The sequence below is a fragment of the Bombus affinis genome, chromosome 10 (assembly GCF_024516045.1).
Source record: "Bombus affinis isolate iyBomAffi1 chromosome 10, iyBomAffi1.2, whole genome shotgun sequence".
In the NCBI taxonomy this organism is placed as follows: domain Eukaryota; kingdom Metazoa; phylum Arthropoda; class Insecta; order Hymenoptera; family Apidae; genus Bombus; species Bombus affinis.
Window position 1 is genome coordinate 2887662 of NC_066353.1, and position 22134 is coordinate 2909795.

The window sequence follows — 22134 nt, forward strand, 5'->3', positions numbered from 1 at the left end:
TGGAAGACTGGTCTGATTTTTATTAATTACACAACGTTTACTGTATGTTTTAAATTCGGATGGCATAAATTTTAAAGTTTGCAATCCATATTATAATCTACACAATGTAATCCTACTTTATTTAATACTTCTAATCTATGCGGTAGCATTTATTCTACAATATACAAATGTCTACTTATTGTGTCATATGTCGACAATACTTTATTACTAAAATTTTGTAATAAAATAAATATTAATCTAAACAACGAATTCACATTTACTCCATAAATCAATCGGCCAACAAATGTGTTTAGTATCCCCATCAGGTTTCGTGAACATTGAAAACGCTTAAGAAGCGACCGCCATGGAAAACAAACTAGCCACCCATCGACGATCGGTGCTCCATTATCTTCGGGCTGTCACGGCTTTAGAGGATTACACGTCGATTACGAAGCTCAATTTTAAACTGTCCGTCTCCCTCTTACCCCGACCCAGCAACCCTTTGCGGGTTACTCCATGGTTTTACAATCAGTCACCCGTGCTGTGACACGACCGACGCACAGTTCGTCGAAGGGGTTGCCACTTTTCGAAAAGCGGATTACGCTTCTCATTCTGTCTTCTTTTTCGATTCTTTCGTGCTCCGCTGTCCTACGATCGTTACTGATCGATGGGTTTTGATCTAGAATGGATCTTCGTTTGCTAACTGTCATTCGTTCAAAACATTTCCTCAAAAGAAATCGAAAAGTGTGTAGTGTTAGCCGAAAATAATTAAGAATTTAGAATCGAGAAACCCGTGCTTATCTAATATGAATATAATAATATAATATACATTGATATAAATACCTAAAATAACTAAACATTTTCTATTATTGCATAAAGCAATTGAAAATTTTTTAATGTTACTCAGTATCATTGAGGAATTCCTCAAGTAAACGACATTAATTTTTAATTGCGTTAACTATTAAATTTCCAGCACAAGATTAAACAACGGATTGGAAAATATATTTCATAAAGTTTCTCTAGGTACCTTTTATTCCCAGAGGATGGCGAATATTTTCTCGATAGGGGCAAAGGGTGGTCCATAAAGAGAAAAATGGTTTTACGCCTTTCTTTGGATATCCATTTTTTTCCTTACCCTGCGCGACAGTTTCGCACGTCACTGTTTACTACCGGTGCAACCCCTTTTGGCGTTCCTAGGCGTGGTAGTATTTTTAAAGGGTGTCAGCCAGTTTTTAGGAATCAAATAATCCTAAGAACTTCATGGGTTTGTTTGGACGCTATTGTTGATTTTAATTTACTTTTCCTCTTCTTTGTTTTCGTTAAGTTACGGCTTGTTGTAGAGACATAAGAAGTAAAAATTTAATTTTTATTTCCAGTTGCAATTTATTTGTTTCTTTTCAATTTTAACATGAAGTGTACTAAAAGTATTAAATGTATAGAAATAAAAAACTCTATATATTCTATTTAGTTTACTTAAACTTGCTTCGTTCATTCATACAATATCCTAAATTTTTTTAACGTATCCTTATGAATATCTAAGTCAGTATTATTGCAAAATTAAACCATTCACAGGGACAAGTATGAAACTTGTTACTATTAAAGGTGCAACTGAAGCTTCCTGAACAAGGCAAACGAAAAATCCAGCGTAGCATTAGAAAGTACTTGATGCGTACTGGGTACTTTGAAATTTCGAAGGCCCCTCCACTGTAGGCTGCTATAGGTGCCCCCAGGTTTTTTTTCAGTATGAATGATGATGTATGGATGTTGGCTGGGCGCTAGGGGCTGGGTAAAGGGTTCCATTGTTAAACACCCCCCTCGAGAACGAACCCTCTCTCTCTCTTCACGGGAGAGGCCATCGTGAAATATTGCTGGCGAGCAACAAACTGCATTCTGCAAGCTGTATACTGTTAATTTTATGCCGGATTTTTTTTGCCCACTTCATCCATCCCTCCTCCCCTTTTGCTATTTAGACTTGCCGCGCAAAAATCGTTACTAGTGGAATTCTTTATGGGGAACTTACTTTTGGGGAAATGTTCGCTCTTAGATCACCAATGTACATAATTTGAAATTTCAATTTCAAAAAAATGTATAAAGTGTAGATTATATGTTCTCGAAATTTACATGAAAGAAATTTTAGACATGACAATTTTCTTTAAAGTTTCTGCAATTACGATATTGATGGAAACAAGTGATTGAATTTATTGGAATAATTCTTTCTTACGTAATATATTTTTATTGCATAAAGAAACTCTTGAACACAATGAATATGAGTTACATAATATCGGATACGCGCTACATCCACGCTATTGTTCCTTCATGCATAAAGAGTTGTCCGCAACATCCTTCGATTCTTCTACTCTTCACATGAATATGCATCCGTCTAATGCAGTGAGGATTACACTTTTTATCGAAATTTTGAGAATAACGTGGCTACTATAGTGAACCGTACAAACCTTTCATTCCCTTCAGTTTGTTACATAAATGACAACTATGTTGCTTTTGACAAGTATCAGTATCATTAACAGCAACATTGTTCGATAAGAATGAAAACTCAAAGAAGGAACAATATTCCTTTCACCTCTAAAATCTTTCACAGCATATTGACTTCTTCATGAAAGAACGTGGTTCAATAGAAATTAAAAGTTACACCCTCGAATATTTAACCACTAAGGCTAAGCTGAACAACTCAAAAAAGAAACTTCCTTCATTCACACTCTTCTCAAATCTGTCACGATCAAAATTACAACCTATGAATTTCTTCAGGAGAGAACAACGTCGAATAAAAATCACAAATTGCACCATTAAATGTCTAACAACTAAAGGCAAACTGAAAGCTCTAAAAAGGAATTTTATCTTTTCATACTTGTTAATCTATCACGATCAGAATTTCAAAGTGTTAATTTCTTCGTAAATGAACGTCACGTCAAAATGAAAAGCGTCATTCTTAACTAAGTCGACAATCGAAAGCAAGCTGAAAAAATGAAGTCAAGGGGAAGAAGGAGGAGTGAACGAGGGCTAGAACTTGATATCAGGGTACGTTATCGCGGAGAACAATGCGGAACCGCAATTAATAGGGCCTGTAATCGGACGCCAGACACGCATCCCGGGCGATATATGCAAATTCGATCGGACACGGTTTTAGAAATTCGCCGCGGCCCTCCTCGTCCGCCAACAATGCGTGACTCCATCGACAATAGGAAATAATAAACCGTGATAAATAGCCGGGCAAATACGTACGACAATCGCGGATCTCCTTTCGCCTCTTCTCCTCTTCGTCCGACTTCTTCTTTCTCCGTCCCTCATTTTGGCCGTTTCCAGGTGGACTGATTCATATTCCTGAACAAATAAGTTCGGCAAATATTGCGCGGGGGTTGATGGGGTTCTTATGTGTGCCCGTGAGCAAATAGCGGCGTTAATTTCCTCGCTCACGTGTCCCATCGCGTTCCATTTTCCAATGGAGAATCGAAGAAGAGGTGTTCTTTTTTATGGTAGTACATTTGATGAATATTGAATGTCCTATTATAGGTTTTATATTCGCGCAAGAGATCGTTATACGTGTAGAAAGAAATTGAAAATGAAGGAAAAAGGTTTTTTCCAATTGGTTATCTACTGAGAAAAATCGAGAATACAAATTCGTAAATTTCAAGGAAACACGTTCAATATTGCTATCGACAATGTGTCGAAGTGTTCATTTCAAACTTAATTCTTTCCAAAAATCAAAATCTCAGGCGAAAAAGCTTTGCATTTCTTCTTTCACTTATACATACTTGAATGTAAAATACCTTCCTGCCTGAGTCGTACAGTACTTTGTTCAGAAGTATAAATAAATGTTTGAAGTGACTCGTGACGGTAACAAAACTACTTTGATAGAAAAGATAGAAAAAGTAAAAGAAAAGAGAAACCAGTGATTTCGTATGTGTGTAAAAGATCAAGACTCTTTAGATATTTTTAACTCTGTTAGATAAAGCGTTTTAAATTTGTATCCAGCTGATATTGAATTTTTATTTTTAATGTATTAGAACGTGTTGTAGATGTATATAACTACATTTGGCGTTTTTGTCTCTAAGACGTATCGAGGAATACAAGAGGGACCGAGATCCATTATGAAATGGTAGTTTTGGAGCCTTAAACCTTGAAGAGGCAGCACTAATCAAAAGTGGTCCACGGAGACAGATTGAGGGGCGTGCTGAAATAAATCAGTCCTTTGTTTTACGGCTTTAAAACGGCCGTTGGGGATTTTGAACGCGAAGTTACGTCCATTCATTAGAAACACCCCAGCTGCGAGACCAAAAAGACTTCGTTGCCTCATTCAAAAACTGCGTAATCGTTGTTCTCTAATACGAATCGTATACCGTTATACTATTCCTCTACGTACGTGACTTAAAACTGCATTTATTTTTAGACTATAAAACCATTTCGAATACGAGAAGTATTTCTAAGATGCAACGACAATTTTTCATGCAAGTTAGATTCGATAGGTTCATGAAATAAATGAATAAATGTGTTACTGATTCATCAATTTGATGAAAGGAAAGGGTTAAGCGATGCGTTGTGATGGAAACGATTCGGATTAATAGTGAGAGCGTAGCGAGATCCCATAGGACCTTCTTGATGAAAAGTAAGGATTTTGGATATAATAGTCTATCTTTGAGAATCTAATATTCTCGCACCCCTCTTGTATCTTTATCGATGATGAAGATAGGTTATTATTTGTAAGTCAGATATATCGTATCTTTCATCATATGTACTGAAACATATATACTGAAAGATAATGTTAGTTACCTTTGCAAACATTATTTATTATAGAATTATTTCTTTATATCTATTACAATAATAAAAGTAAATATTAAAAAATAGAAAACACACTATTGCTCTCTAACGCTAGTCACGCAATAAGAATATACGTAAATTTGTCAGACCTTGTTATATAATTACATAGTGTACTGACAATGGCGGAGATAAGCGGATGTCGATAATTTATTTTTAAACGAGTGTAACGGCGCAACGTATAATTCAACCAGTTAACCAACGTTCCAATTGCTATGAAACGTTCTCCTGGCTTTCACAAACTTTCTTTACGTTTCACAGTATTTTAGAAAATACGATAACTTTGCTCAATCGTATAAACCTGAGAAAACTCCATAAATTAATTCGGAGCACTCTAGTATCTTCCATATTAAACTTCCCAATATCTGAAACTTATGCCGATTATGGAACCCGTCTATTATATAAAATTTTGGAACATTGTCGTGAACATTGTCGTAAAAAAATCGATCGATAAATTTAGTCCAATAAAATCATCGAAGCGAACAATCGTCACTTTACTTAGGCATCCATCCACTTTACAAAATATACTGAAGCAAATTTCGTTTTCTTTCGATTACACACGAAGCAGAAACAGATGACGATGCATTTTTTAAATATCGACCGATAGTGTGCATCGTTAAACCTGAGCACAATGCACAAGAATGCCCGATAATATATATTATTATTGCGCGGGCGCGGGTCAATAATCGAGCACGTTGCCTGGCGACGGTGCTCCTGCTCTCTCTCAGCCTCCGGAATTTCTTCTTCAGTGACTAGTCCTGCAGTTGCGACGCGCAGAAGTCCAGCAACCTTCGATACATCGTCATCGGACCGGTTTCATCTACTCTGGCTTAAACACGCCGCTCCTCGGTAAGTTAAATCGAATACTTTCGCTTTATTCTTCACATCGGTTCGCGATATATTTGCTTTCATTTGATCTCTTATCAGTTTCAGTCTCTTTTCTGTTCAGATTCAAAGTTTGAAGTTAAAGTTCAGCGAACTTCATTGCGTTTCGACTCGCCTCGATGGGATTTTGCGGATCAATTCTTTAATATTTTTTATTGATTGATTGTTACGTTCATGTTCTCGTATTGTAGGTGATAATGTCAAAAAGAGTGGTTGAAAAGAAGTAATTCTGGTGTTTAAAGAATATGTTTGTGTTATGTAAAATTCATGTAAAGCTTTTGTAATGTAAAGCTTAGTATTTTTATTTTCAGTTCAATAGTTATGTGGAGGAAAAGCAGACAATTAGCAACTTCCCAACCCTGTTCAGAAACTGAAAGTGAATGTAAGAAAGATGGTAAACAGAAACTCTCAGCACGTACTATCGAAGATAAGTTCGAAAGACTATGTGGATTCAAATTGGACGATCTTTCGTCTTTCGAAAGATTCACAACGCTTTTGTATCGACCAACTGATCCAGCTAGTTTAGGAGTTGTCAGAGCACTTTTTGGTTAGTTATTTTAGGATACAATATAATGGTTAAAAAAATAGATGGGCAATCTATTTGTTAACATAAAACATAAGAGGTAATACAAATTTATACTTAATTTTATTTTTACTTAAATAACATTGTCTAGGACTATGCATGATATTGGACGTGGTAGAAGAACGAGGATTAGCAGATATAGACATAAAATGGGGAGATCCTATGGAGTGTCATTTCCCATTAATTCACGGAATGAAAGCTCCCTCACTGCCATGGATGATATTAATTTATGCAATAATGTGGATAGGTGCTTTTGGAATTATGCTGGGTTCGCGATTCAAAGTAGCTTGTGCCTGTTTCGTGATTCCATATTGGTACATCTTCCTCTTAGATAAAAGTTACTGGAACAATCATACGTATCTTTATGGGATCGTTGCTATTCTCTTCTGGGGTACGGAGGCTAACAAGTACTTGTAAGTTTGAAAGAAAATCTGAATGAGAAAATTGACTGATATGAATCAGAATCATTGCAGATATTAATTTAATACTAAAAAATATCAATTTAATGGCCTAAACAGTAAATGCAAATTTTTCTTCTCGTTTTCTCTGCAATTTTTCCTGATTTTCTTTATAAAATGTTTAATTTATAAATCTGTACAACTTGGGCAGTTCTATGTTTACTAATTATTTAATGCTAGAAATTGACGAAGTGTTCACTTTCAGTGCATTGGATGCTACTAAAATGAAAGTTACCGAGAAAACCGCACCATTATGGAACTATTTCATTCTAAAATTTCAATTTTTTGCACTATATTTCTTAGCTGGATTGAAAAAATCTGGCGCAGAATGGCTATCAGGTTACGCCATGATGAATTTATCGCAGCATTGGGTCTTCAGTCCGTTCAAGTAGGTATAATTAAGAACCGAACGTATCTAAATTCGAAAATACATGAAAACTATACTCTTATCAGAGGTAGACAGCCGATAGAATTTTACCAGTCGATAAAATAGTATTGCACCATTTCAGATTATTTTTGACTACCAAGCAAACTGATTTTTTCATAGTTCACTGGTTTGGATTTATCTTTGACCTCACGGTTGGATTTTGGATGCTGTTTGATAAAACTCGAATTCCTGCAATGATCTTTTGTACAGCTTTCCACTTAATGAACTCTCGATTATTCAGTATCGGTGAGTAATTTCGTTTCGGTAACAATTTTATCCCAAGGTAAACAAAATTCTACGTGCATTATTAATTTCAGTGTTTATTCTCAGGAATGTTTCCATTAGTGTGCCTTGCAACGATGCCTCTGTTTTGCAATCCAAATTGGCCTCGAAGGCTCGGAAGTTTCATCAAACGTAATTATGCTCGTCCATTTTCTAAGAAAAGTCAAGAGACAAGAAACTATAAGAAAATTGTGATGGAGCGAATAAACGAATCGTACGATGAAATAAATGATGAAACTGGCAACGGATCATCGATCGATGATGGAAACCAAGAAGGTACAAACTCGATAAGCTCTACAATTACTTGTAAACATATCAAAGGAATCAGCAGCAAATCGACTAGAGTGACAAAGAAGCAAAAGTTCGTAGTTTCTCTATTACTATTCCATGTATTCTTGCAGTTTTTCTTACCATACTCTCATTTTATCACGAAGGTACACTAATAATATGTTCCTGATTACACGAACAGTATACATCAATTTTTTGACATTCAATAATTCTTTCCTTTTTTCATTATTATTAGGGTTACAATAACTGGGTACCAGGAATGTACGGATATTCTTGGGACATGATGGTGCACGTTTGGGATACTGTACTAGTCGTAATTAAGATTCACGATAACGTCAGTAACGAGGATCGTTATTTGGATCCTAAAGCATGGGTGCAAACCAATCGATGGGAGAAACACGGCGATATGGTCATACAATACGCTTCCTGTTTAAGAGTAAGTGTTATCTTATCGATACACCCGTATCATCGAATTATGTAATGTTTGAGAATGTGAATTCTTAGTAAATAAGAAAAGAAAGATTCACATCTATAACGACGCGTACGATCAGCAAGTTTCACATACAATTTATGCTGTAAGGAGTAATATAATATTTATAGGATAATTTAATTAAACAAGAAAATCAGGTTTTTGAGAGTGACTTCCAACGTGACAGAAAACCGAAATGGTCGCGTCTGTCATCGAATTTAAGCATCTACATCGACGTGTGGTGTTCGCTAAACGGAAGATTCCAACAGAGGATGTTTGATCCAAATGTTGATATGCTAACAGTAAATTGGCACCCCTTTCAGCCTATTTCTTTCTTAATGCCCCTTCTTTCACAATATAATTCGTACAGGTATAAACACAGTTGATTTATCTAATGATTTATGAATTAAACTACCCTAGTAAATAACGTTTTCAACGAATGAGTATTTTTATATAAATAAAAAAATTATGATATTTATTGCTGTATTTCCTATTCAGATACAAGTTGGAAGAAATTCAACAACACGTTTACACTTGGTCCAACGATACCGATGTTCTTTTTGTCGCGGATTTCCCAGGCATGTATCTAGACAATTATATCTCTAAGAACTTCACCAACGTCACACTGACTGTCCTCGAAGGTGAAATAACATATAGCGACGAGGAACAGAGATACGATATCGTGGTCTCGAAAGGATCATCGATTCAAATACAAACAGGCCAATTTCATAAAGTAACGACAACGAGCCCTTACCCAGCTTGCTACATGTACACCTGTACTAATCGAAATAAAGAGGAACCAGGAACAGATGGGTATGTAATAATTTTGTAAATCTTTATAAATACTTTGTAGACATAGTTGTTTAATTGCTGGTTACACCCACGATAACTTATGTCGAATATCTGTGTCATCTTTGAGTCTAGTTAGTTGAAGGTGTTATAAGTTATAGTATAGTTGAATGGAATATAGCAGGTATGAAGCATGTGCAAATTAACAGAATAAATTTAACTAAGATTTGTTTCTTTGCAGTATAATGGAGCTCGAAGAATCAAGAGAAGCTTTCCCAATCACGAAGGAAATTAGATACAAGGTCGACGCCTGGATAAGAGCATTGTATCATATAGCAAACTCATTTTTCCATTTAGTGTACAACGTTCCCATGGTGCGACGAGTACAAGTCAATGAATAATATAAATATTTGCGATTCAAAGTCGTCCGAACACACTACGAAATTAATCGAATGTTGATTTTCGTTTCTAAGCGACTAATTTTTTAGAAATAAATCAGGACTGATGAACAGTTTATTGTTTTACCTGACTTCGGGTAAAATTGTGATATCGATTCTCAGTAGATAGCGTTAATTCAATTCAGGAGATAAAGTAGTATAAATGTCCAAAGAGAATTTATTATTGACTATCAGTTATTATAAAAATAAGTGGACAAGTGGAAACATGTATCAATGAAGTTTCGTTAAATGCAACTTTTTTACATCAGAATATTATTATTATTTTCAATTATCTACTAAATAACCTATATGTACTATAAGGATATAGAATAAATAAAATTCAAGTATATAACAATTAAGCTTCATTGGTATTTACTCCCAGTCTACCCGTCTATTTATTTTTGTCTCTGCGACTGTATGTAATATATAAATAATGGAAGAATCAAAAGTGCACGGAGGAAGGTGATCGTGATTAAAACCGTATTTTCGTATTTTTTCCGATTAACATTTTCGCTTTTGTTTGGAAGATAATGGCGAATAATTGCCACCGTGGCGAGTTTTAGAGCTAAGAGCGTCTATTATTAGTTCCTAATAAAAAGATAATCGACGAAGTAGAAGACGTCGTAATCGTAACTATGTCAACTCGTCTATGCCCTTGTAAAAACAATTCATCGTGCTTCTAATAATACGCTCAAGACAGATCTTTCCTGTCTCGGTCTATGCGCAAAACGTCACTGAAATAAATGGTCGATAACCTGCTTCGATTATTCGTCGATTCGGTGATCGTTGTAAAAATCGACGAAATTCGAGAAAACACGATTTTTTTGATCTAAGATCTTAAATAAAAGAGAAAGGAAAGAAAGAAATCGCATCCCATTCTATTTAATAATAAGAAAAATATTCGACGTGTGGTTGGATATTTAGGGGCTCACAAAACATTTAGAGACATTTTGAGAATATATTATGCGTGTTATACGAAACACTTAAAAATGTTGTTAGCACTGTAACGAGACTGTCATAATCGTATTGGTAAAGTTTGAAACGAATCTGGAAATGTAGATGGACGCTACAAGATGCTTAGAACAAGTATTTGTTTATATGACATCATAATAGTATTTAAACAGTCGATTATGAATTGTATTAGTAAGCCTCAATATTCATTATAATTATTTTCGATACTTAATTCGTTCAAGCTGTATATTGTACGTGCTGTATACTGACTTTTTACTTGATATATTTTGACAGTAAATATCTCGCAATTTCTATATATATTTTCAAATTGATTCCAAGTTTGACCAATGTAATCACGATAGTCGTGTCTAATTACGGTGCTAATGAAATTTCAAAATGTTTTATATAATACGTACAATATTGGTACAAAAGTTTCCTATGATAAGAGTTCAAATATTTTCGTCAGCCGCTCTAATTTATATATAATGATAAGCGAAGATTGAATTTTAAAAGAAAAACGGCTTCTAAAATCGGAACAATCGGCGAATGTTTCGTTTTTTTCTTCTTTTTTTTTTTACATTCAAGAAGTCTACAGAACTATTTTCCTCGCAATCGGTGCCAAGAACTTCGGCAACCAAACGTTTTACAGCGAGTGCCAGTATTGCTCAACCGATTCTCAACAAGATAACAGATAACAACGTGAATTAAAACAATTCGTTCGTGTGTTTTCACTGCCACGAAATGTACGCAATCAAACCATCTCTTTTCTCTTCGCGACATAATGCTTGTAAACCGTACATACGCCTACGTTAAGCGCATAAATTTGATATCTCGTAACATTGTAATAAGCTTTCTCATCTGATAAGTTGTAAGTAAATGCATTCGATAGATCTGATAATTATTTCAGTGATGTACCAACTGTTTCGTATTGCCCCGTGGCCGACAAATAATGACATTATTGTTGTTGTACAATGTAGAATATGCTGCCACCTGTTCCTTTTACAAAAATATTTTCAACATTGTGTCATCAATCACGTTTGTTGTAATAATAATTTTTTAATCGAAGAGCTCGATGGAAAAGTGTATTTTTACATTCACAGCTCTTTTAATACTTTTGTCAATATAGTTTACTTTGCAATATAGATTTTCAAATAAATTTCTAATTTCTCAATTGTAAATCTTGATTTTATGAACACTCAAAAACCATTTACTTGCAGACACATATCGTTTAAAAACAAATATGCAGATAGAAGTAACATCGATGGAGATCGGTAATTAAGTACTGATGTGTTCCCTTCCATATAAAAATTCTAGATAAGTGTTGAACGAGTTGCAAATAAATTTTAAGTTCTACTAAATCCAAAAATCTGTTCAGTTAATATTCAGTTTCGATGAAATAGAACTCTATAACAAAAAAAAAAAAAAACTAAAATTAAGAAATCTGTTATGAAAAAATCTGAAAACGTTTTTGATAAAAGAACAGGAAATAACACTAAATAATATAAAATTGTCGAAAGAATTATAAACTTATAGCATAACAATATACTATTTAGAACACGAGGACACTTAAACATATAAGTAAATCAGCTGAGATTATCATTATCACAAAGTGGACATCGGTATCGACATACGTAATGTCGCTATACCTATACCTGTTTAGAAACTTGCTTATCTCGATACGTGGCGGAGGAAACAGCTGTCGATTGTCAGTCGCTGGTATACGATCGTACGGAGACCTTCGATCCAAGAAACGTTGAAAAATTTGTCCGAAATCGTATTGGTAATTAACCAATTGCGAAATTGGTGAGCGTAAATCGACAAGCGGATAGTGTGATCCATTTAAACTTACGCGATCGAATCGTTGTTATTCGAAGTGATATAGTATGCTTATGAGAGTGAAAATATGATGAAAATAATTGCAATGTGACAGTGTCATCAAAAAAGTACTACATATTGACAAAAGTTTGTGAAAAATTTTGTAAATAATTACATGAGATAATAATGAGATACAATATAGAACTATGAGTGGCAGTTAGTTGATTTTATGATTAAAAAATGAGCAACTATTAATTGTATTTATGGTGTGATCGACGTTGCAACGAATATAATCGTTAATAATTTCTTCTTCATATTTTCTTGTAGATTTGATTAGAAAATTAAATGATGGTTTGTAACTTTTTTCAAAATCGTATTTTATAAATGTTGCGTACAAAAACACACTGATTATAATCATAAAAAATTTGTCGATGCTTGTTTTTCAAAAGTATGAGATTATTTACCTTCGTATGATTTCTAGAGAAAACATGCCCGCCAATGGAGATAACGATAGAGGAAGAACGAAAGACACGGATCCGCTGCTCGAAGCGCTTGATAAACTCGGATATGGATCCAGCTTTTTATGGATAATATTCATTTTTACACTGACACCGACGATATTCAATGGAATGCACTCCATGTCTTATATCTTTATTGCCGAAGTAAACTTAACTTACACTTAGTAGCTACAAAAACTATTCGCACATATCATTATTTTCCAACGAAAAGTCTTTCTATCAAGTTCTATATATGTTTCAAATTTTAGTAATTATATCAAAGTACCAAATGCTAAAAGTGGTACGGTAACAATTAACAAGTAATCAAACTTAATCAGTTAGTATTTAAATATTATAATAAATATAATGACGTGCCAATACTTCCTGTAGCCACTGTACCATATTAATAAAAAAAGTATTTTATAGTGATCATAGCCCTGGAATAAAAAATTGATAGAATTCTATATAAAAATATACACATATCATTAGATAAATAAGAATTATGTTTCACAGACTCCCACACATTGGTGTGCAATACCAAGTTTGACTGCCGCGAATTGGACGGACGAAGAAATAAGAAACATCTCATCGACCAGTTCATGTACTATGTACGATTATAATTATGAAGACTTTGCGCATATTGGATTCGAGAAGGCATTAGAATATAAAATTTCGAAGCCTCTGCCTGAGTCAATTTCTTGTGAAGTAAGGAGTTTCGCGAATGACATCGATGGAACTTCTCTCGTGCAAGATGTGAGTATCACATTTCACTAATTAGATATAGCCGTAAGTCGTAACACTATTATCCGAAGTTACTTAAAATCCAATTTCCTTAAAGTTCCCTTATCGTTGCTAGAAAGTCGTTTCGATCGTGTTCAATATTCACGGCGACATCTGTTAGTATCGATTCACTCCCGCTCAAAAATTCGGAGCACGTTAAAATTCTTAAAGAAATAACGACTTTCTTGAAAGAATATATATTTCACTCATAACACACAATATCCTTCAATAGTATTGAAATTGTAATCAATTATATTTAAAAATAAAAGTTATGATTATAATATACTTATTTGAGAGAAAAATGGATGAGAAAGCTTGCTTTACTGAAAAACAAATTTTCGAAGTCCCATTTCCAAATTTTTTGAATTTTTTGTCGTATCCTGGAATTTTTTATAGGCAAAATTGGAAAAACTGGATTTTTTGCAGGCAAAACTGAAAGAACTGGACTTTTTTTATACGTTCTTTATACTTTTTTATAATGATTTTTCTCAGACAGTATTTCAAAAGATCTTATTTTATAAAAGAGTATGTTGCATTCCAGTAGGAACTTTTATGTAGATAAGATAACCAGTGACTTAATTATAATGGGAAATTATGAATAATCGACTTTATTATTAATTTTAGTGGGATTTGGTATGCGACAAAACCGTGGCCCGTTCGAGCACTCACATGGCTTTGTCCCTTGGAAAATTATTGGGTAGCGCTTTGTTCGGAGTCATCGCAGATAAATATGGCCGAAAAATCTGTTACGTTATTGGAATAATAATGTTAATCACCTCTGGTCCAGCTGGTGCGATCGTGCCTTGGTATTGGGGTTTTATAATCTCGAGAGTAGTTAACGGTGCTAGTCATGCAGCCATACAGTATTCGTCTTTCACGACACGTGAGTACTCCATAAATTGATAATATTATAACTATGAAACACATAATAATGTGATATCGATGTGATTTTAAATCAATTGAAAATTTGTATTTATAGAAATTTCTATCCTTGGAGATTCCAATAACTATTAAAATTAATATTAAAATGAAATATTACTAATGAACTAAAGGTTGATATTTATTAGTTGGTTTATTGGGTCGTTAATAATTATTATATATTAGCCTATTTGTCATATAGTCACAGAGGTAGCGAATGAAAAACACAGACAATGGATGGGAATTGCTTACAACGTCGGCTATGCCACAGGGATAGTAATTGTACCAGGTGTAGCTTATTTGCTACACGAATGGAGATATATTCAATTAGCAATATCTTTACCGGCTTTGCTTTTGCTAATACACTTGTGGTAAGTTTGCTTTTGTGTAATGTGAAGTTTCTCAAAGAGACTGAGATCAAGCAGTTTGTTGTCTGAAATTGCTTCACGACATAATCTTGTTTGAATTATAGGATTAAAAACTGAATTCAGAGAAATACTGTTTGTATCTTTAAAAGAATTCAGGGAACTTGTTATGATAAATCATTTTAATGAGCAGATATGTAGAACAACTGTAGTTTGCAACTACTGTTGCAGGCTTATGCCAGAATCTCCACGATGGCTGATAACTCACAATCGTCGACAGGAGGCGAAGAGTTTAATCGATAGAGCATCTAAAGGAAGTCCTGATGCAGAAATGAGTACGTCATTGACATCACCCATACAAATACAAGAGTTAAAACAAGAATCGAAGGATACCAAAGAAGGATTGCATAAAAATATCAAAGGATTTTGGGTGCTTCTTAGCAATAGTGAATTACGAAAGAGGATTCTTATCACGAATTTTACTTGGATGACAGCTTCTCTGACTTATTACGCGTTAGGTAATCGAATGATCGAAATTTATTCCTGTTTCCGCTTACTACTATAGTATCTAAAAGAATTATACTTTTACAGTAGAACTCTGTTTATAGTAAATTATCGAAGGAGAGATAGTTTATATAATTGAATTTTACATGTATAATGAGAATGTAGTGATTCTCTCCACTACCTAGAATTTTTTTCGTACATATAATAGCAGTTCATATTCAAAAAAATGGATTTAACTAACAAGAGTTCATTTAATAAAAATTTCGTTCAAAAACATAGAGTTCATGTAAACTGTCCTAAAGCTTAAAGCTTAAAATATATTTTATCAATTCTTTCAGCGTTAAATGTAAACAATTTCTCAACAAATCGGTACATTTATGTGTTGGTAATGGGTTTAACAGAAATACCAGCTTATTTGATACCGACACCGATTCTAATGATTATGGGACGACGTCTAGGAAGCGTAATTTTATATGTCATAGCTGCGTTATGTCTACTCTGTATTCTCGCAATTCCAACGACTCAAAACGATGCAATTATGACCGTATCCTTAATTGGTAGATTCAGCGCGTCAGCTGCTTATGGGATCGTCATTCTATATAGCTCGGAGCTTTTCCCCACGGTAAGCATAAATAATTGAACTATAAAAGCAATTTACAATAAAATGAGCAATTCTACAATTTTTTTCAAAAGAACTTTACAAATATCCATTTTGCAAGATCCAAATTATATTTTGTTAAGTATATAGATAAAAGCTTGATTATCCTATAATTTCATTCACGCGAGTTCTATATTTTGGTCGCCGATAGTTCTAGCGTTAATAAATAAACTGCATCAATTATACTTCTAACTATATCCAACTATTTCAATAAAAATTACTCGCTAGATACTATTAGGTCATTCCATAAGTTCACGCCGACTTTTGTGTATACATTTCATGTGTCGATTTATAAACATACGGCGATAAGGGTCCAATGCACTTGAAAAATGGGAAAAAGTTGTACAACGAGAGAGGGATTACATTTTTTCATGAAACTGAAAGGTATGTAAACAATTTTATCATATATAGCCGCTCGAAAAACGGAACGAACTTATGGGATGACCTAATATGATAGACATTTTCGTAATTTTTACTATTTAATGTACCTTTTGGGCATTTCTAGACAAGTTCAATAAATATATGTATTACGTGTGTTTTTGGAACACCTGAAATTTCATTAGCACTGTTACCAAGACTAGACCATCATGATTATCATATTGGTAAAATTTGAAATGATGACATCAATGACAGCTCTAAATTATTTTTCTTCAAAACAGGTCTGCAGAAACTCCGCGGTTGGTACGAATTCTGCGATGTCGCATGTCGGAAGTGTGGCCGCGCCTTACGTCGCTGATTTATTAGGAGCTGTTGTATGGTGGGGACCAACAACTCTTTGCGGCGGCTTAGCTTTAATAGCAAGTATACTATGTTCGATTTTGCCGGAAACTCGGGGCAGGCCGTTAGCGAACACCGTCAACGAGGAAATTACGGAAGAACGAGAGAACGTGTCGTTTTATAACTCTTGCAAGTGTGTATGAAATACAACAGTAATGGGGTCAGGACTGGTATATTTTCTGCTACATTAGCTTATTCTGATTCGTTCATAAGATCCCTTTTTTGTTCACAAGACTCATTTTTCAAACAAAGCAAGATCAATCTGTATTTCTAAAAAAGGTGTAACTGTGTTTTAATAAAAGTATTGTATACCAGTATACCAAATTCCCACATACAAGACTTGATGAGACGATAGTCTCGTTTCTAAACAATGTGTCCTCACATATTGCAATAGCTAACGAAAATATTCGAACTCATGTAGATACATTTTATGAATATATTTGTTGTATGAAAAATTTTGAAATTTCGTTAGCACTGTAATGAAACTCGAGCATCATGATGGTGCTAGTAAAGCTTGAAATAAATCTGAAAATGTACATACATGTTACTGCTGCAAGATACCGAATATAAACGTATAGTTCGTACAGATTACAAAAATATTTAGACAGTCAAGTATTTATTGTACTAGTAAGAATCAATTCAGTGAGACAAGATGAATATTCGTTTCTAAACGTATACTAATTTCTTACTGAATATGTATATGTTAGTAATAAATATCTTATAACTTATATGTGCATTTTCAGATTGATTTCAAATTTTACGAATATAATTATGATGTGTTTCATTATAGCGCTAATAAAACTGCAGAACATTTTATGTAAAGATCCAAATACTTTCGTAAGCCACTGTACTTCTGACTGCGTTTTACACTGCCTTTGTACAAGAATTTGATATTATCAACGGACTTATTTTGTATTGTATATCCACGGATTAAAACGCGGAGAATTAGACGATGACTGAAGCATGTAATTGTCTGCTTGTTATACTTTATTTTCGAAAGAAAAATATATACAGATTTATGTAATATTTCTTTCATATCCCTTTTTATGAAAATTCTACTTGATCTCTGGATAGTCAGAAATCATATTTAACTCGTTGATGTTATTTATTCACCGTGAATAATTCTCTCGACACTTATTACAGATTATATAACTACCATCAACTATTGCAATTATACATGGCATGTGTAAGCACATGCATTGTAGAAATCGTTGTAATTATCTCTTCTGATACAAATCTAACACGGTTGTCACGCATATATTGTCAAACACACAAGTATTTAAAGACAAAATACTTAAAAGTGAACGTATAAAAGGTAAGACTAACAATCGTACAATTAGTTTAGTCGGTTCCTTACTTCGCGAGGAGATTCGACATAAGTTTTGAAACATGAAGAATTCAGCGTTTCTTGCCTCGTTTATCCTCTATTGGGTAAGAATAAATATATCCTATTTTCAAACAGTATAAACAATACGATGTCTGTCGTTTCAAAATATTCAAATTTATCTACTTCAGGGTCTTTTCAGTCAAAATGTAATTGTGTTACACGCGGAACGTCCACCTTTTCCTCCTGAAATAATACATGAGTGTATGGATCGTGAAAACATAACAACTAGTGAGTTAATTATCATAAGTGAAACAATTATTACATTTATAATAAAATCATTAAAAAAATTGCAGAAGAATTGATGATACTTGATAGTTTACCGGTTGAGACAATTAAATTACTAGGCAGCAATAGAGAAGACTTCAGAAATATCGGATGTTTCTTAGCTTGTGCCTTCCAACAATATGGCGACGTAAAGATAATTTTATATATAAATATAACCAAGAAATTAACACGTTTTTTGATTCATTTATACTTCAGATGTCAGGATATACTATGAATGTACAAACAATGATGGGTCGTATGCACGGAATGCATCACGGTCACATGGACGCCAATCCGTCTTTCGCTAATGTCTTGCAAACATGTGCAGATTCTGGTAAGTATATTTATTCTGTAATAATAATTCATATTTTATCATAGTGAAAATTTTAAAAATAATTTGTATCTCTTTGTTTTAGTTGGAGGAACAGACGACAAATGCGAAGCGGCTCTTACCTTCCACGTGTGCTTGATGGAAGCTTTCCATAATAGATCCTAAATCAATTTATATTTTATCTATTTGGACGTATCTGCTGCGATAATGGCAACTTGTTAAAAATTATTTAAATTAGTAAACTATTTAATTAGCAAGCAATTGAAAAGGATAGTTGATAATTTGTACAACCTTTCTCCCTAAGAGTCCCAGTTCAAATATATCTAATAATGCGTGTGATAAAATTAATCAATTCGAAACGTAGATACGATTGCCATACGTCCTAATACAATTGGATTATGTTTCTAGATTCGTCACATAGTCACGACTATCGTTTCGCGGTGCAGTATCGACATGTTCGCTAAAAAATTACAAATTTCCTCCACCTTGGTTTCCAGATCTCAGGACTTACTGAGGTATTATATAAAAGATCTTCATATTCATCATTCAGTAATGAATAATAGCAATTTATTCCTATTCGTGAATAATTATTTAACGCATTAACGAATACAGTTTTGGATGGCGAAAGCTTCTAGTGCCCGTTTCGTTGTTTGGAGTCATTGCACTTTTATTCTGCTTGTGCTACATATTTTGGGATACGATGGATTATAAGATAATGGAAAACAACGTTTTCATCCAAGATCTAAATAGCCCTATAAAGGAAAATTCAACATTGTCCCAACAAAGTTTTAATGACACTATGCAACAGAAAACTGGTAAGACCTATTGTCAAACTGGTCCATCATGTAATACAATAACCTGTTCGTCTATCCCGCAAGATTCTGGAACAGTGGTGTCAGAGTTCATCGAGAACAATTTCAAGGTATTTAATAAAAAACAACAACGAAAACAATATTCCTATCTTCTTAGCCCAAATGACGTATCAACTAGTTTATCGTATATTATATATTTCGTGTAGGCTACCTGCAAGGATACAACATCCGTGAAATTGTCACTTATCAAATGCAAATTCCCCGAGAACATGCTTCGGAAGAATTGGCTGTGCACCAACTTGTCGATCGAAGAGTTGACGTTCGAGCGCTGCTTCCTCAGCAAAATAGAGGATAACGCGTTTTCGTCGTTCATTTATGAACAGACGAAGAAGATCTCCATGATCAACAACGAACTCGTCTCTTTGCGCAAGGCGATGTTCCGTCACTTTAAAATGTTAGAGGTACTGAGTATTAACGAAAATATCGTCAAGTCGGCTGAATTTAATTTGCTCGAAGAGGTGGCGGGTTCTTTGACCACGCTGGACCTGCGCCAAGCCATCGACGATCGGAAGGTGCTTCGAAACATAACAGGTGGAAACGCGTTGTCAAAGCTTGAATTATTGTCTTTATGGGGGAACTCCATATCCGTGATCGATGCTGAATTGTTCATCGGTGTGCCAATGGTGAAATCGCTTTATCTACACGCCTCGAACATTGAGACAGTGTCGCAAGATACTTTGCAACCGATGGCTTCATCCATATCGCAAATAACGCTGTACAGCAACAATATTGTCTCGTTACCGCAGGGTCTGCTAGATCACGTGGTTGATTCGAATAAATGCTTTGGTATGTTTATGTACGACAATCCTTGGCACTGCGATTGTAGTTTAAAATGGTTACAGGATTTCATGCAAAATCAGTATATCTGTATGGACAGGTCGAATGTAGTAAATTCGGATAGAAAAATTCCAATTTGTAAGACGCCTCAGGAAAAAGCTGGGAAGCCATTTACAACAGTGGATTTCTGTTCTCAGTCAACCACCAATTCCACCATATTCACCACGACACTTAAATCTACTAAACACGATTCGATCCAAACTACTACTATTACTCCGACTAAAGGTATAACCAATCAAACCACCCAGACACCAGATACAACCAATAGGATGGTCCACGTAAATTGCAGTCTCACCTATACATATATACAAACTGCTAATACACGAAAACTATTATCCACCGATGTTCTTCAGTTTCCTCCGCGATTTCCCCATTTCTATATCTCGAAGGTCTCAGACCGCAGCATTCTCGTGAATTTGCCCGACCTGAACAAAGAAATCACGCTGCTCTGGTTCGACAACAATAACGTCGACAGCTCGCTCGGCTGTGCAAAAAATGTGAAGTACTCTTATCTGCTGCAGAATATCGATTCGCAGGCGACGTATACGATCTGTTTGCTCGACGATAACGGGGACAACGTATCACCGTTGAACTGTTTGGCTGTAACTACTAGGCCTACTTACGAGTACAGGACCTGGTTGACGAACGCAGACAAAAGTTTGGTCTTCCCTCTACTGATATCGTCGTTGATTCTACTGTTCTTCGTCGGTGCTTTCCTCTCGTTCCTGCTGATAAGGCGATATCCAACGTTGCTTCGCGGTAACAAACGGATCATGTTGGTGAAATGCAGGAACGTGGACGCCATTGTGCTTCCAAAGGGCGTCGATATGGATGAGGCGAAACAGAGAAAGTCAATCTCTGTTTCTTACGTTAGTAAGCTTTACGAGGATGGCTACGTTACGCCTTTGCCTCCGGAGAGAACGCTGCTTCCTCGAAGATCGAGAATATCTAGAACAAACTCTCAAAGCGACAGAAATAGTTACGTGTCAGAGATTGAGACAATAGAGTCGCAACTAGCTTTTTGGAAACTGAAAAGCGAGCTGGAGAAACAGAAATCAATTGCTCCTCCATTACCACCACATCCTTCCAACTTAATTCCTTCCGTCTCTTGGGGAATGGATACAAAAGACGACCGTGATTATGAAGCTTTTAATTTAAATTCCGTAATACCTGATGCCCATTAGATCATTAACCATTTTACAACAATTGAGTAATGATTTCAAAGTCGTTTACTGACATATACTACATATTTTGCAATGTGAAGTTACACAGTTGAATCTCTTCTCATTGGATCGAATTCTGTAAAATTTGGCTGCCGGCCGAGAGGTACGCGTGTCAATGTCAATTTCAGTGATCACGTATAAACAAGAAAATTGAACCACTAAAAGATGTCGATAATTGGAAATATATATATATATATCGTAAATAAAATTTTAGTTAAATTTATGAAACGTGTTTCGTTCTATTATCGTTCCTTGTATCATTGCAAAAATGTTTGTTCTAGTGTCGATTATTATCATTGGCCAGTCTCTGTCGTTTATTTTTGATGATTAGGTCAGTAGTTCGGCGTAGCACGTCGAAGCTCTATCTGATTGGCTAAGGAGGTCAGTCAGCTTCGTGTTTGCTTCTTAGAAGCGGCTGCCAGCTCGAGCTTTTTTACTACCACGAGTGACTAGCAATCCACTGCAATTCTCTAAAAGGACGCAATGCCAATATCAAACCACTGTACTGTTGAAGCACGCTGCAATCAGTAT

At 34.8% G+C, this 22134-nt stretch overlaps 4 protein-coding genes across 7 annotated transcripts; all 4 read left to right on the forward strand.

Moving 5' to 3' along the window:
* Positions 1–5498: 5498 nt before the first annotated feature.
* Positions 5499–9783, forward strand: LOC126921462 (vitamin K-dependent gamma-carboxylase). 2 transcript variants are annotated; one of them, XM_050733111.1, is made up of 11 exons: positions 5523–5655; positions 5734–5856; positions 6002–6238; positions 6366–6687; positions 6938–7120; positions 7242–7405; positions 7490–7875; positions 7965–8165; positions 8330–8568; positions 8697–9011; positions 9229–9783. In XM_050733111.1, the coding sequence occupies exons 3-11, from the start codon at positions 6013–6015 to the stop codon at positions 9386–9388; spliced, it is 2196 nt and encodes a 731-aa protein (XP_050589068.1). In that variant the 5' UTR covers positions 5523–5655; positions 5734–5856; positions 6002–6012; the 3' UTR covers positions 9389–9783. The 2 variants fall into 2 exon arrangements, with proteins under 2 accessions (XP_050589067.1, XP_050589068.1); XM_050733110.1 differs by lacking the exon at positions 5734–5856 and having other exon boundaries at positions 5499–5655; positions 6003–6238.
* A 2610-nt stretch (positions 9784–12393) lies between these two features.
* Positions 12394–17013, forward strand: LOC126921465 (organic cation transporter protein-like). Of its 2 annotated transcripts, XM_050733114.1 has the most exons (8): positions 12394–12541; positions 12672–12852; positions 13201–13440; positions 14092–14350; positions 14588–14756; positions 14982–15268; positions 15593–15876; positions 16572–17013. In XM_050733114.1, the coding sequence occupies exons 2-8, from the start codon at positions 12679–12681 to the stop codon at positions 16830–16832; spliced, it is 1674 nt and encodes a 557-aa protein (XP_050589071.1). In that variant the 5' UTR covers positions 12394–12541; positions 12672–12678; the 3' UTR covers positions 16833–17013. The 2 variants fall into 2 exon arrangements, with proteins under 2 accessions (XP_050589071.1, XP_050589070.1); XM_050733113.1 differs by lacking the exon at positions 12394–12541 and having other exon boundaries at positions 12591–12852.
* A 945-nt stretch (positions 17014–17958) lies between these two features.
* Positions 17959–18932, forward strand: LOC126921484 (uncharacterized). The gene is made up of 5 exons (XM_050733147.1): positions 17959–18120; positions 18205–18304; positions 18370–18488; positions 18557–18674; positions 18757–18932. The coding sequence occupies exons 1-5, from the start codon at positions 18079–18081 to the stop codon at positions 18834–18836; spliced, it is 459 nt and encodes a 152-aa protein (XP_050589104.1). The 5' UTR covers positions 17959–18078; the 3' UTR covers positions 18837–18932.
* A 121-nt stretch (positions 18933–19053) lies between these two features.
* On the forward strand, positions 19054–21802 carry LOC126921460 (leucine-rich repeat transmembrane protein FLRT3-like). 2 transcript variants are annotated; one of them, XM_050733108.1, is made up of 4 exons: positions 19054–19186; positions 19284–19486; positions 19550–19593; positions 19690–21802. In XM_050733108.1, the coding sequence occupies exons 1-4, from the start codon at positions 19125–19127 to the stop codon at positions 21562–21564; spliced, it is 2184 nt and encodes a 727-aa protein (XP_050589065.1). In that variant the 5' UTR covers positions 19054–19124; the 3' UTR covers positions 21565–21802. The 2 variants fall into 2 exon arrangements, with proteins under 2 accessions (XP_050589065.1, XP_050589064.1); XM_050733107.1 differs by having other exon boundaries at positions 19284–19593; positions 19690–21800.
* Positions 21803–22134: the final 332 nt, after the last annotated feature.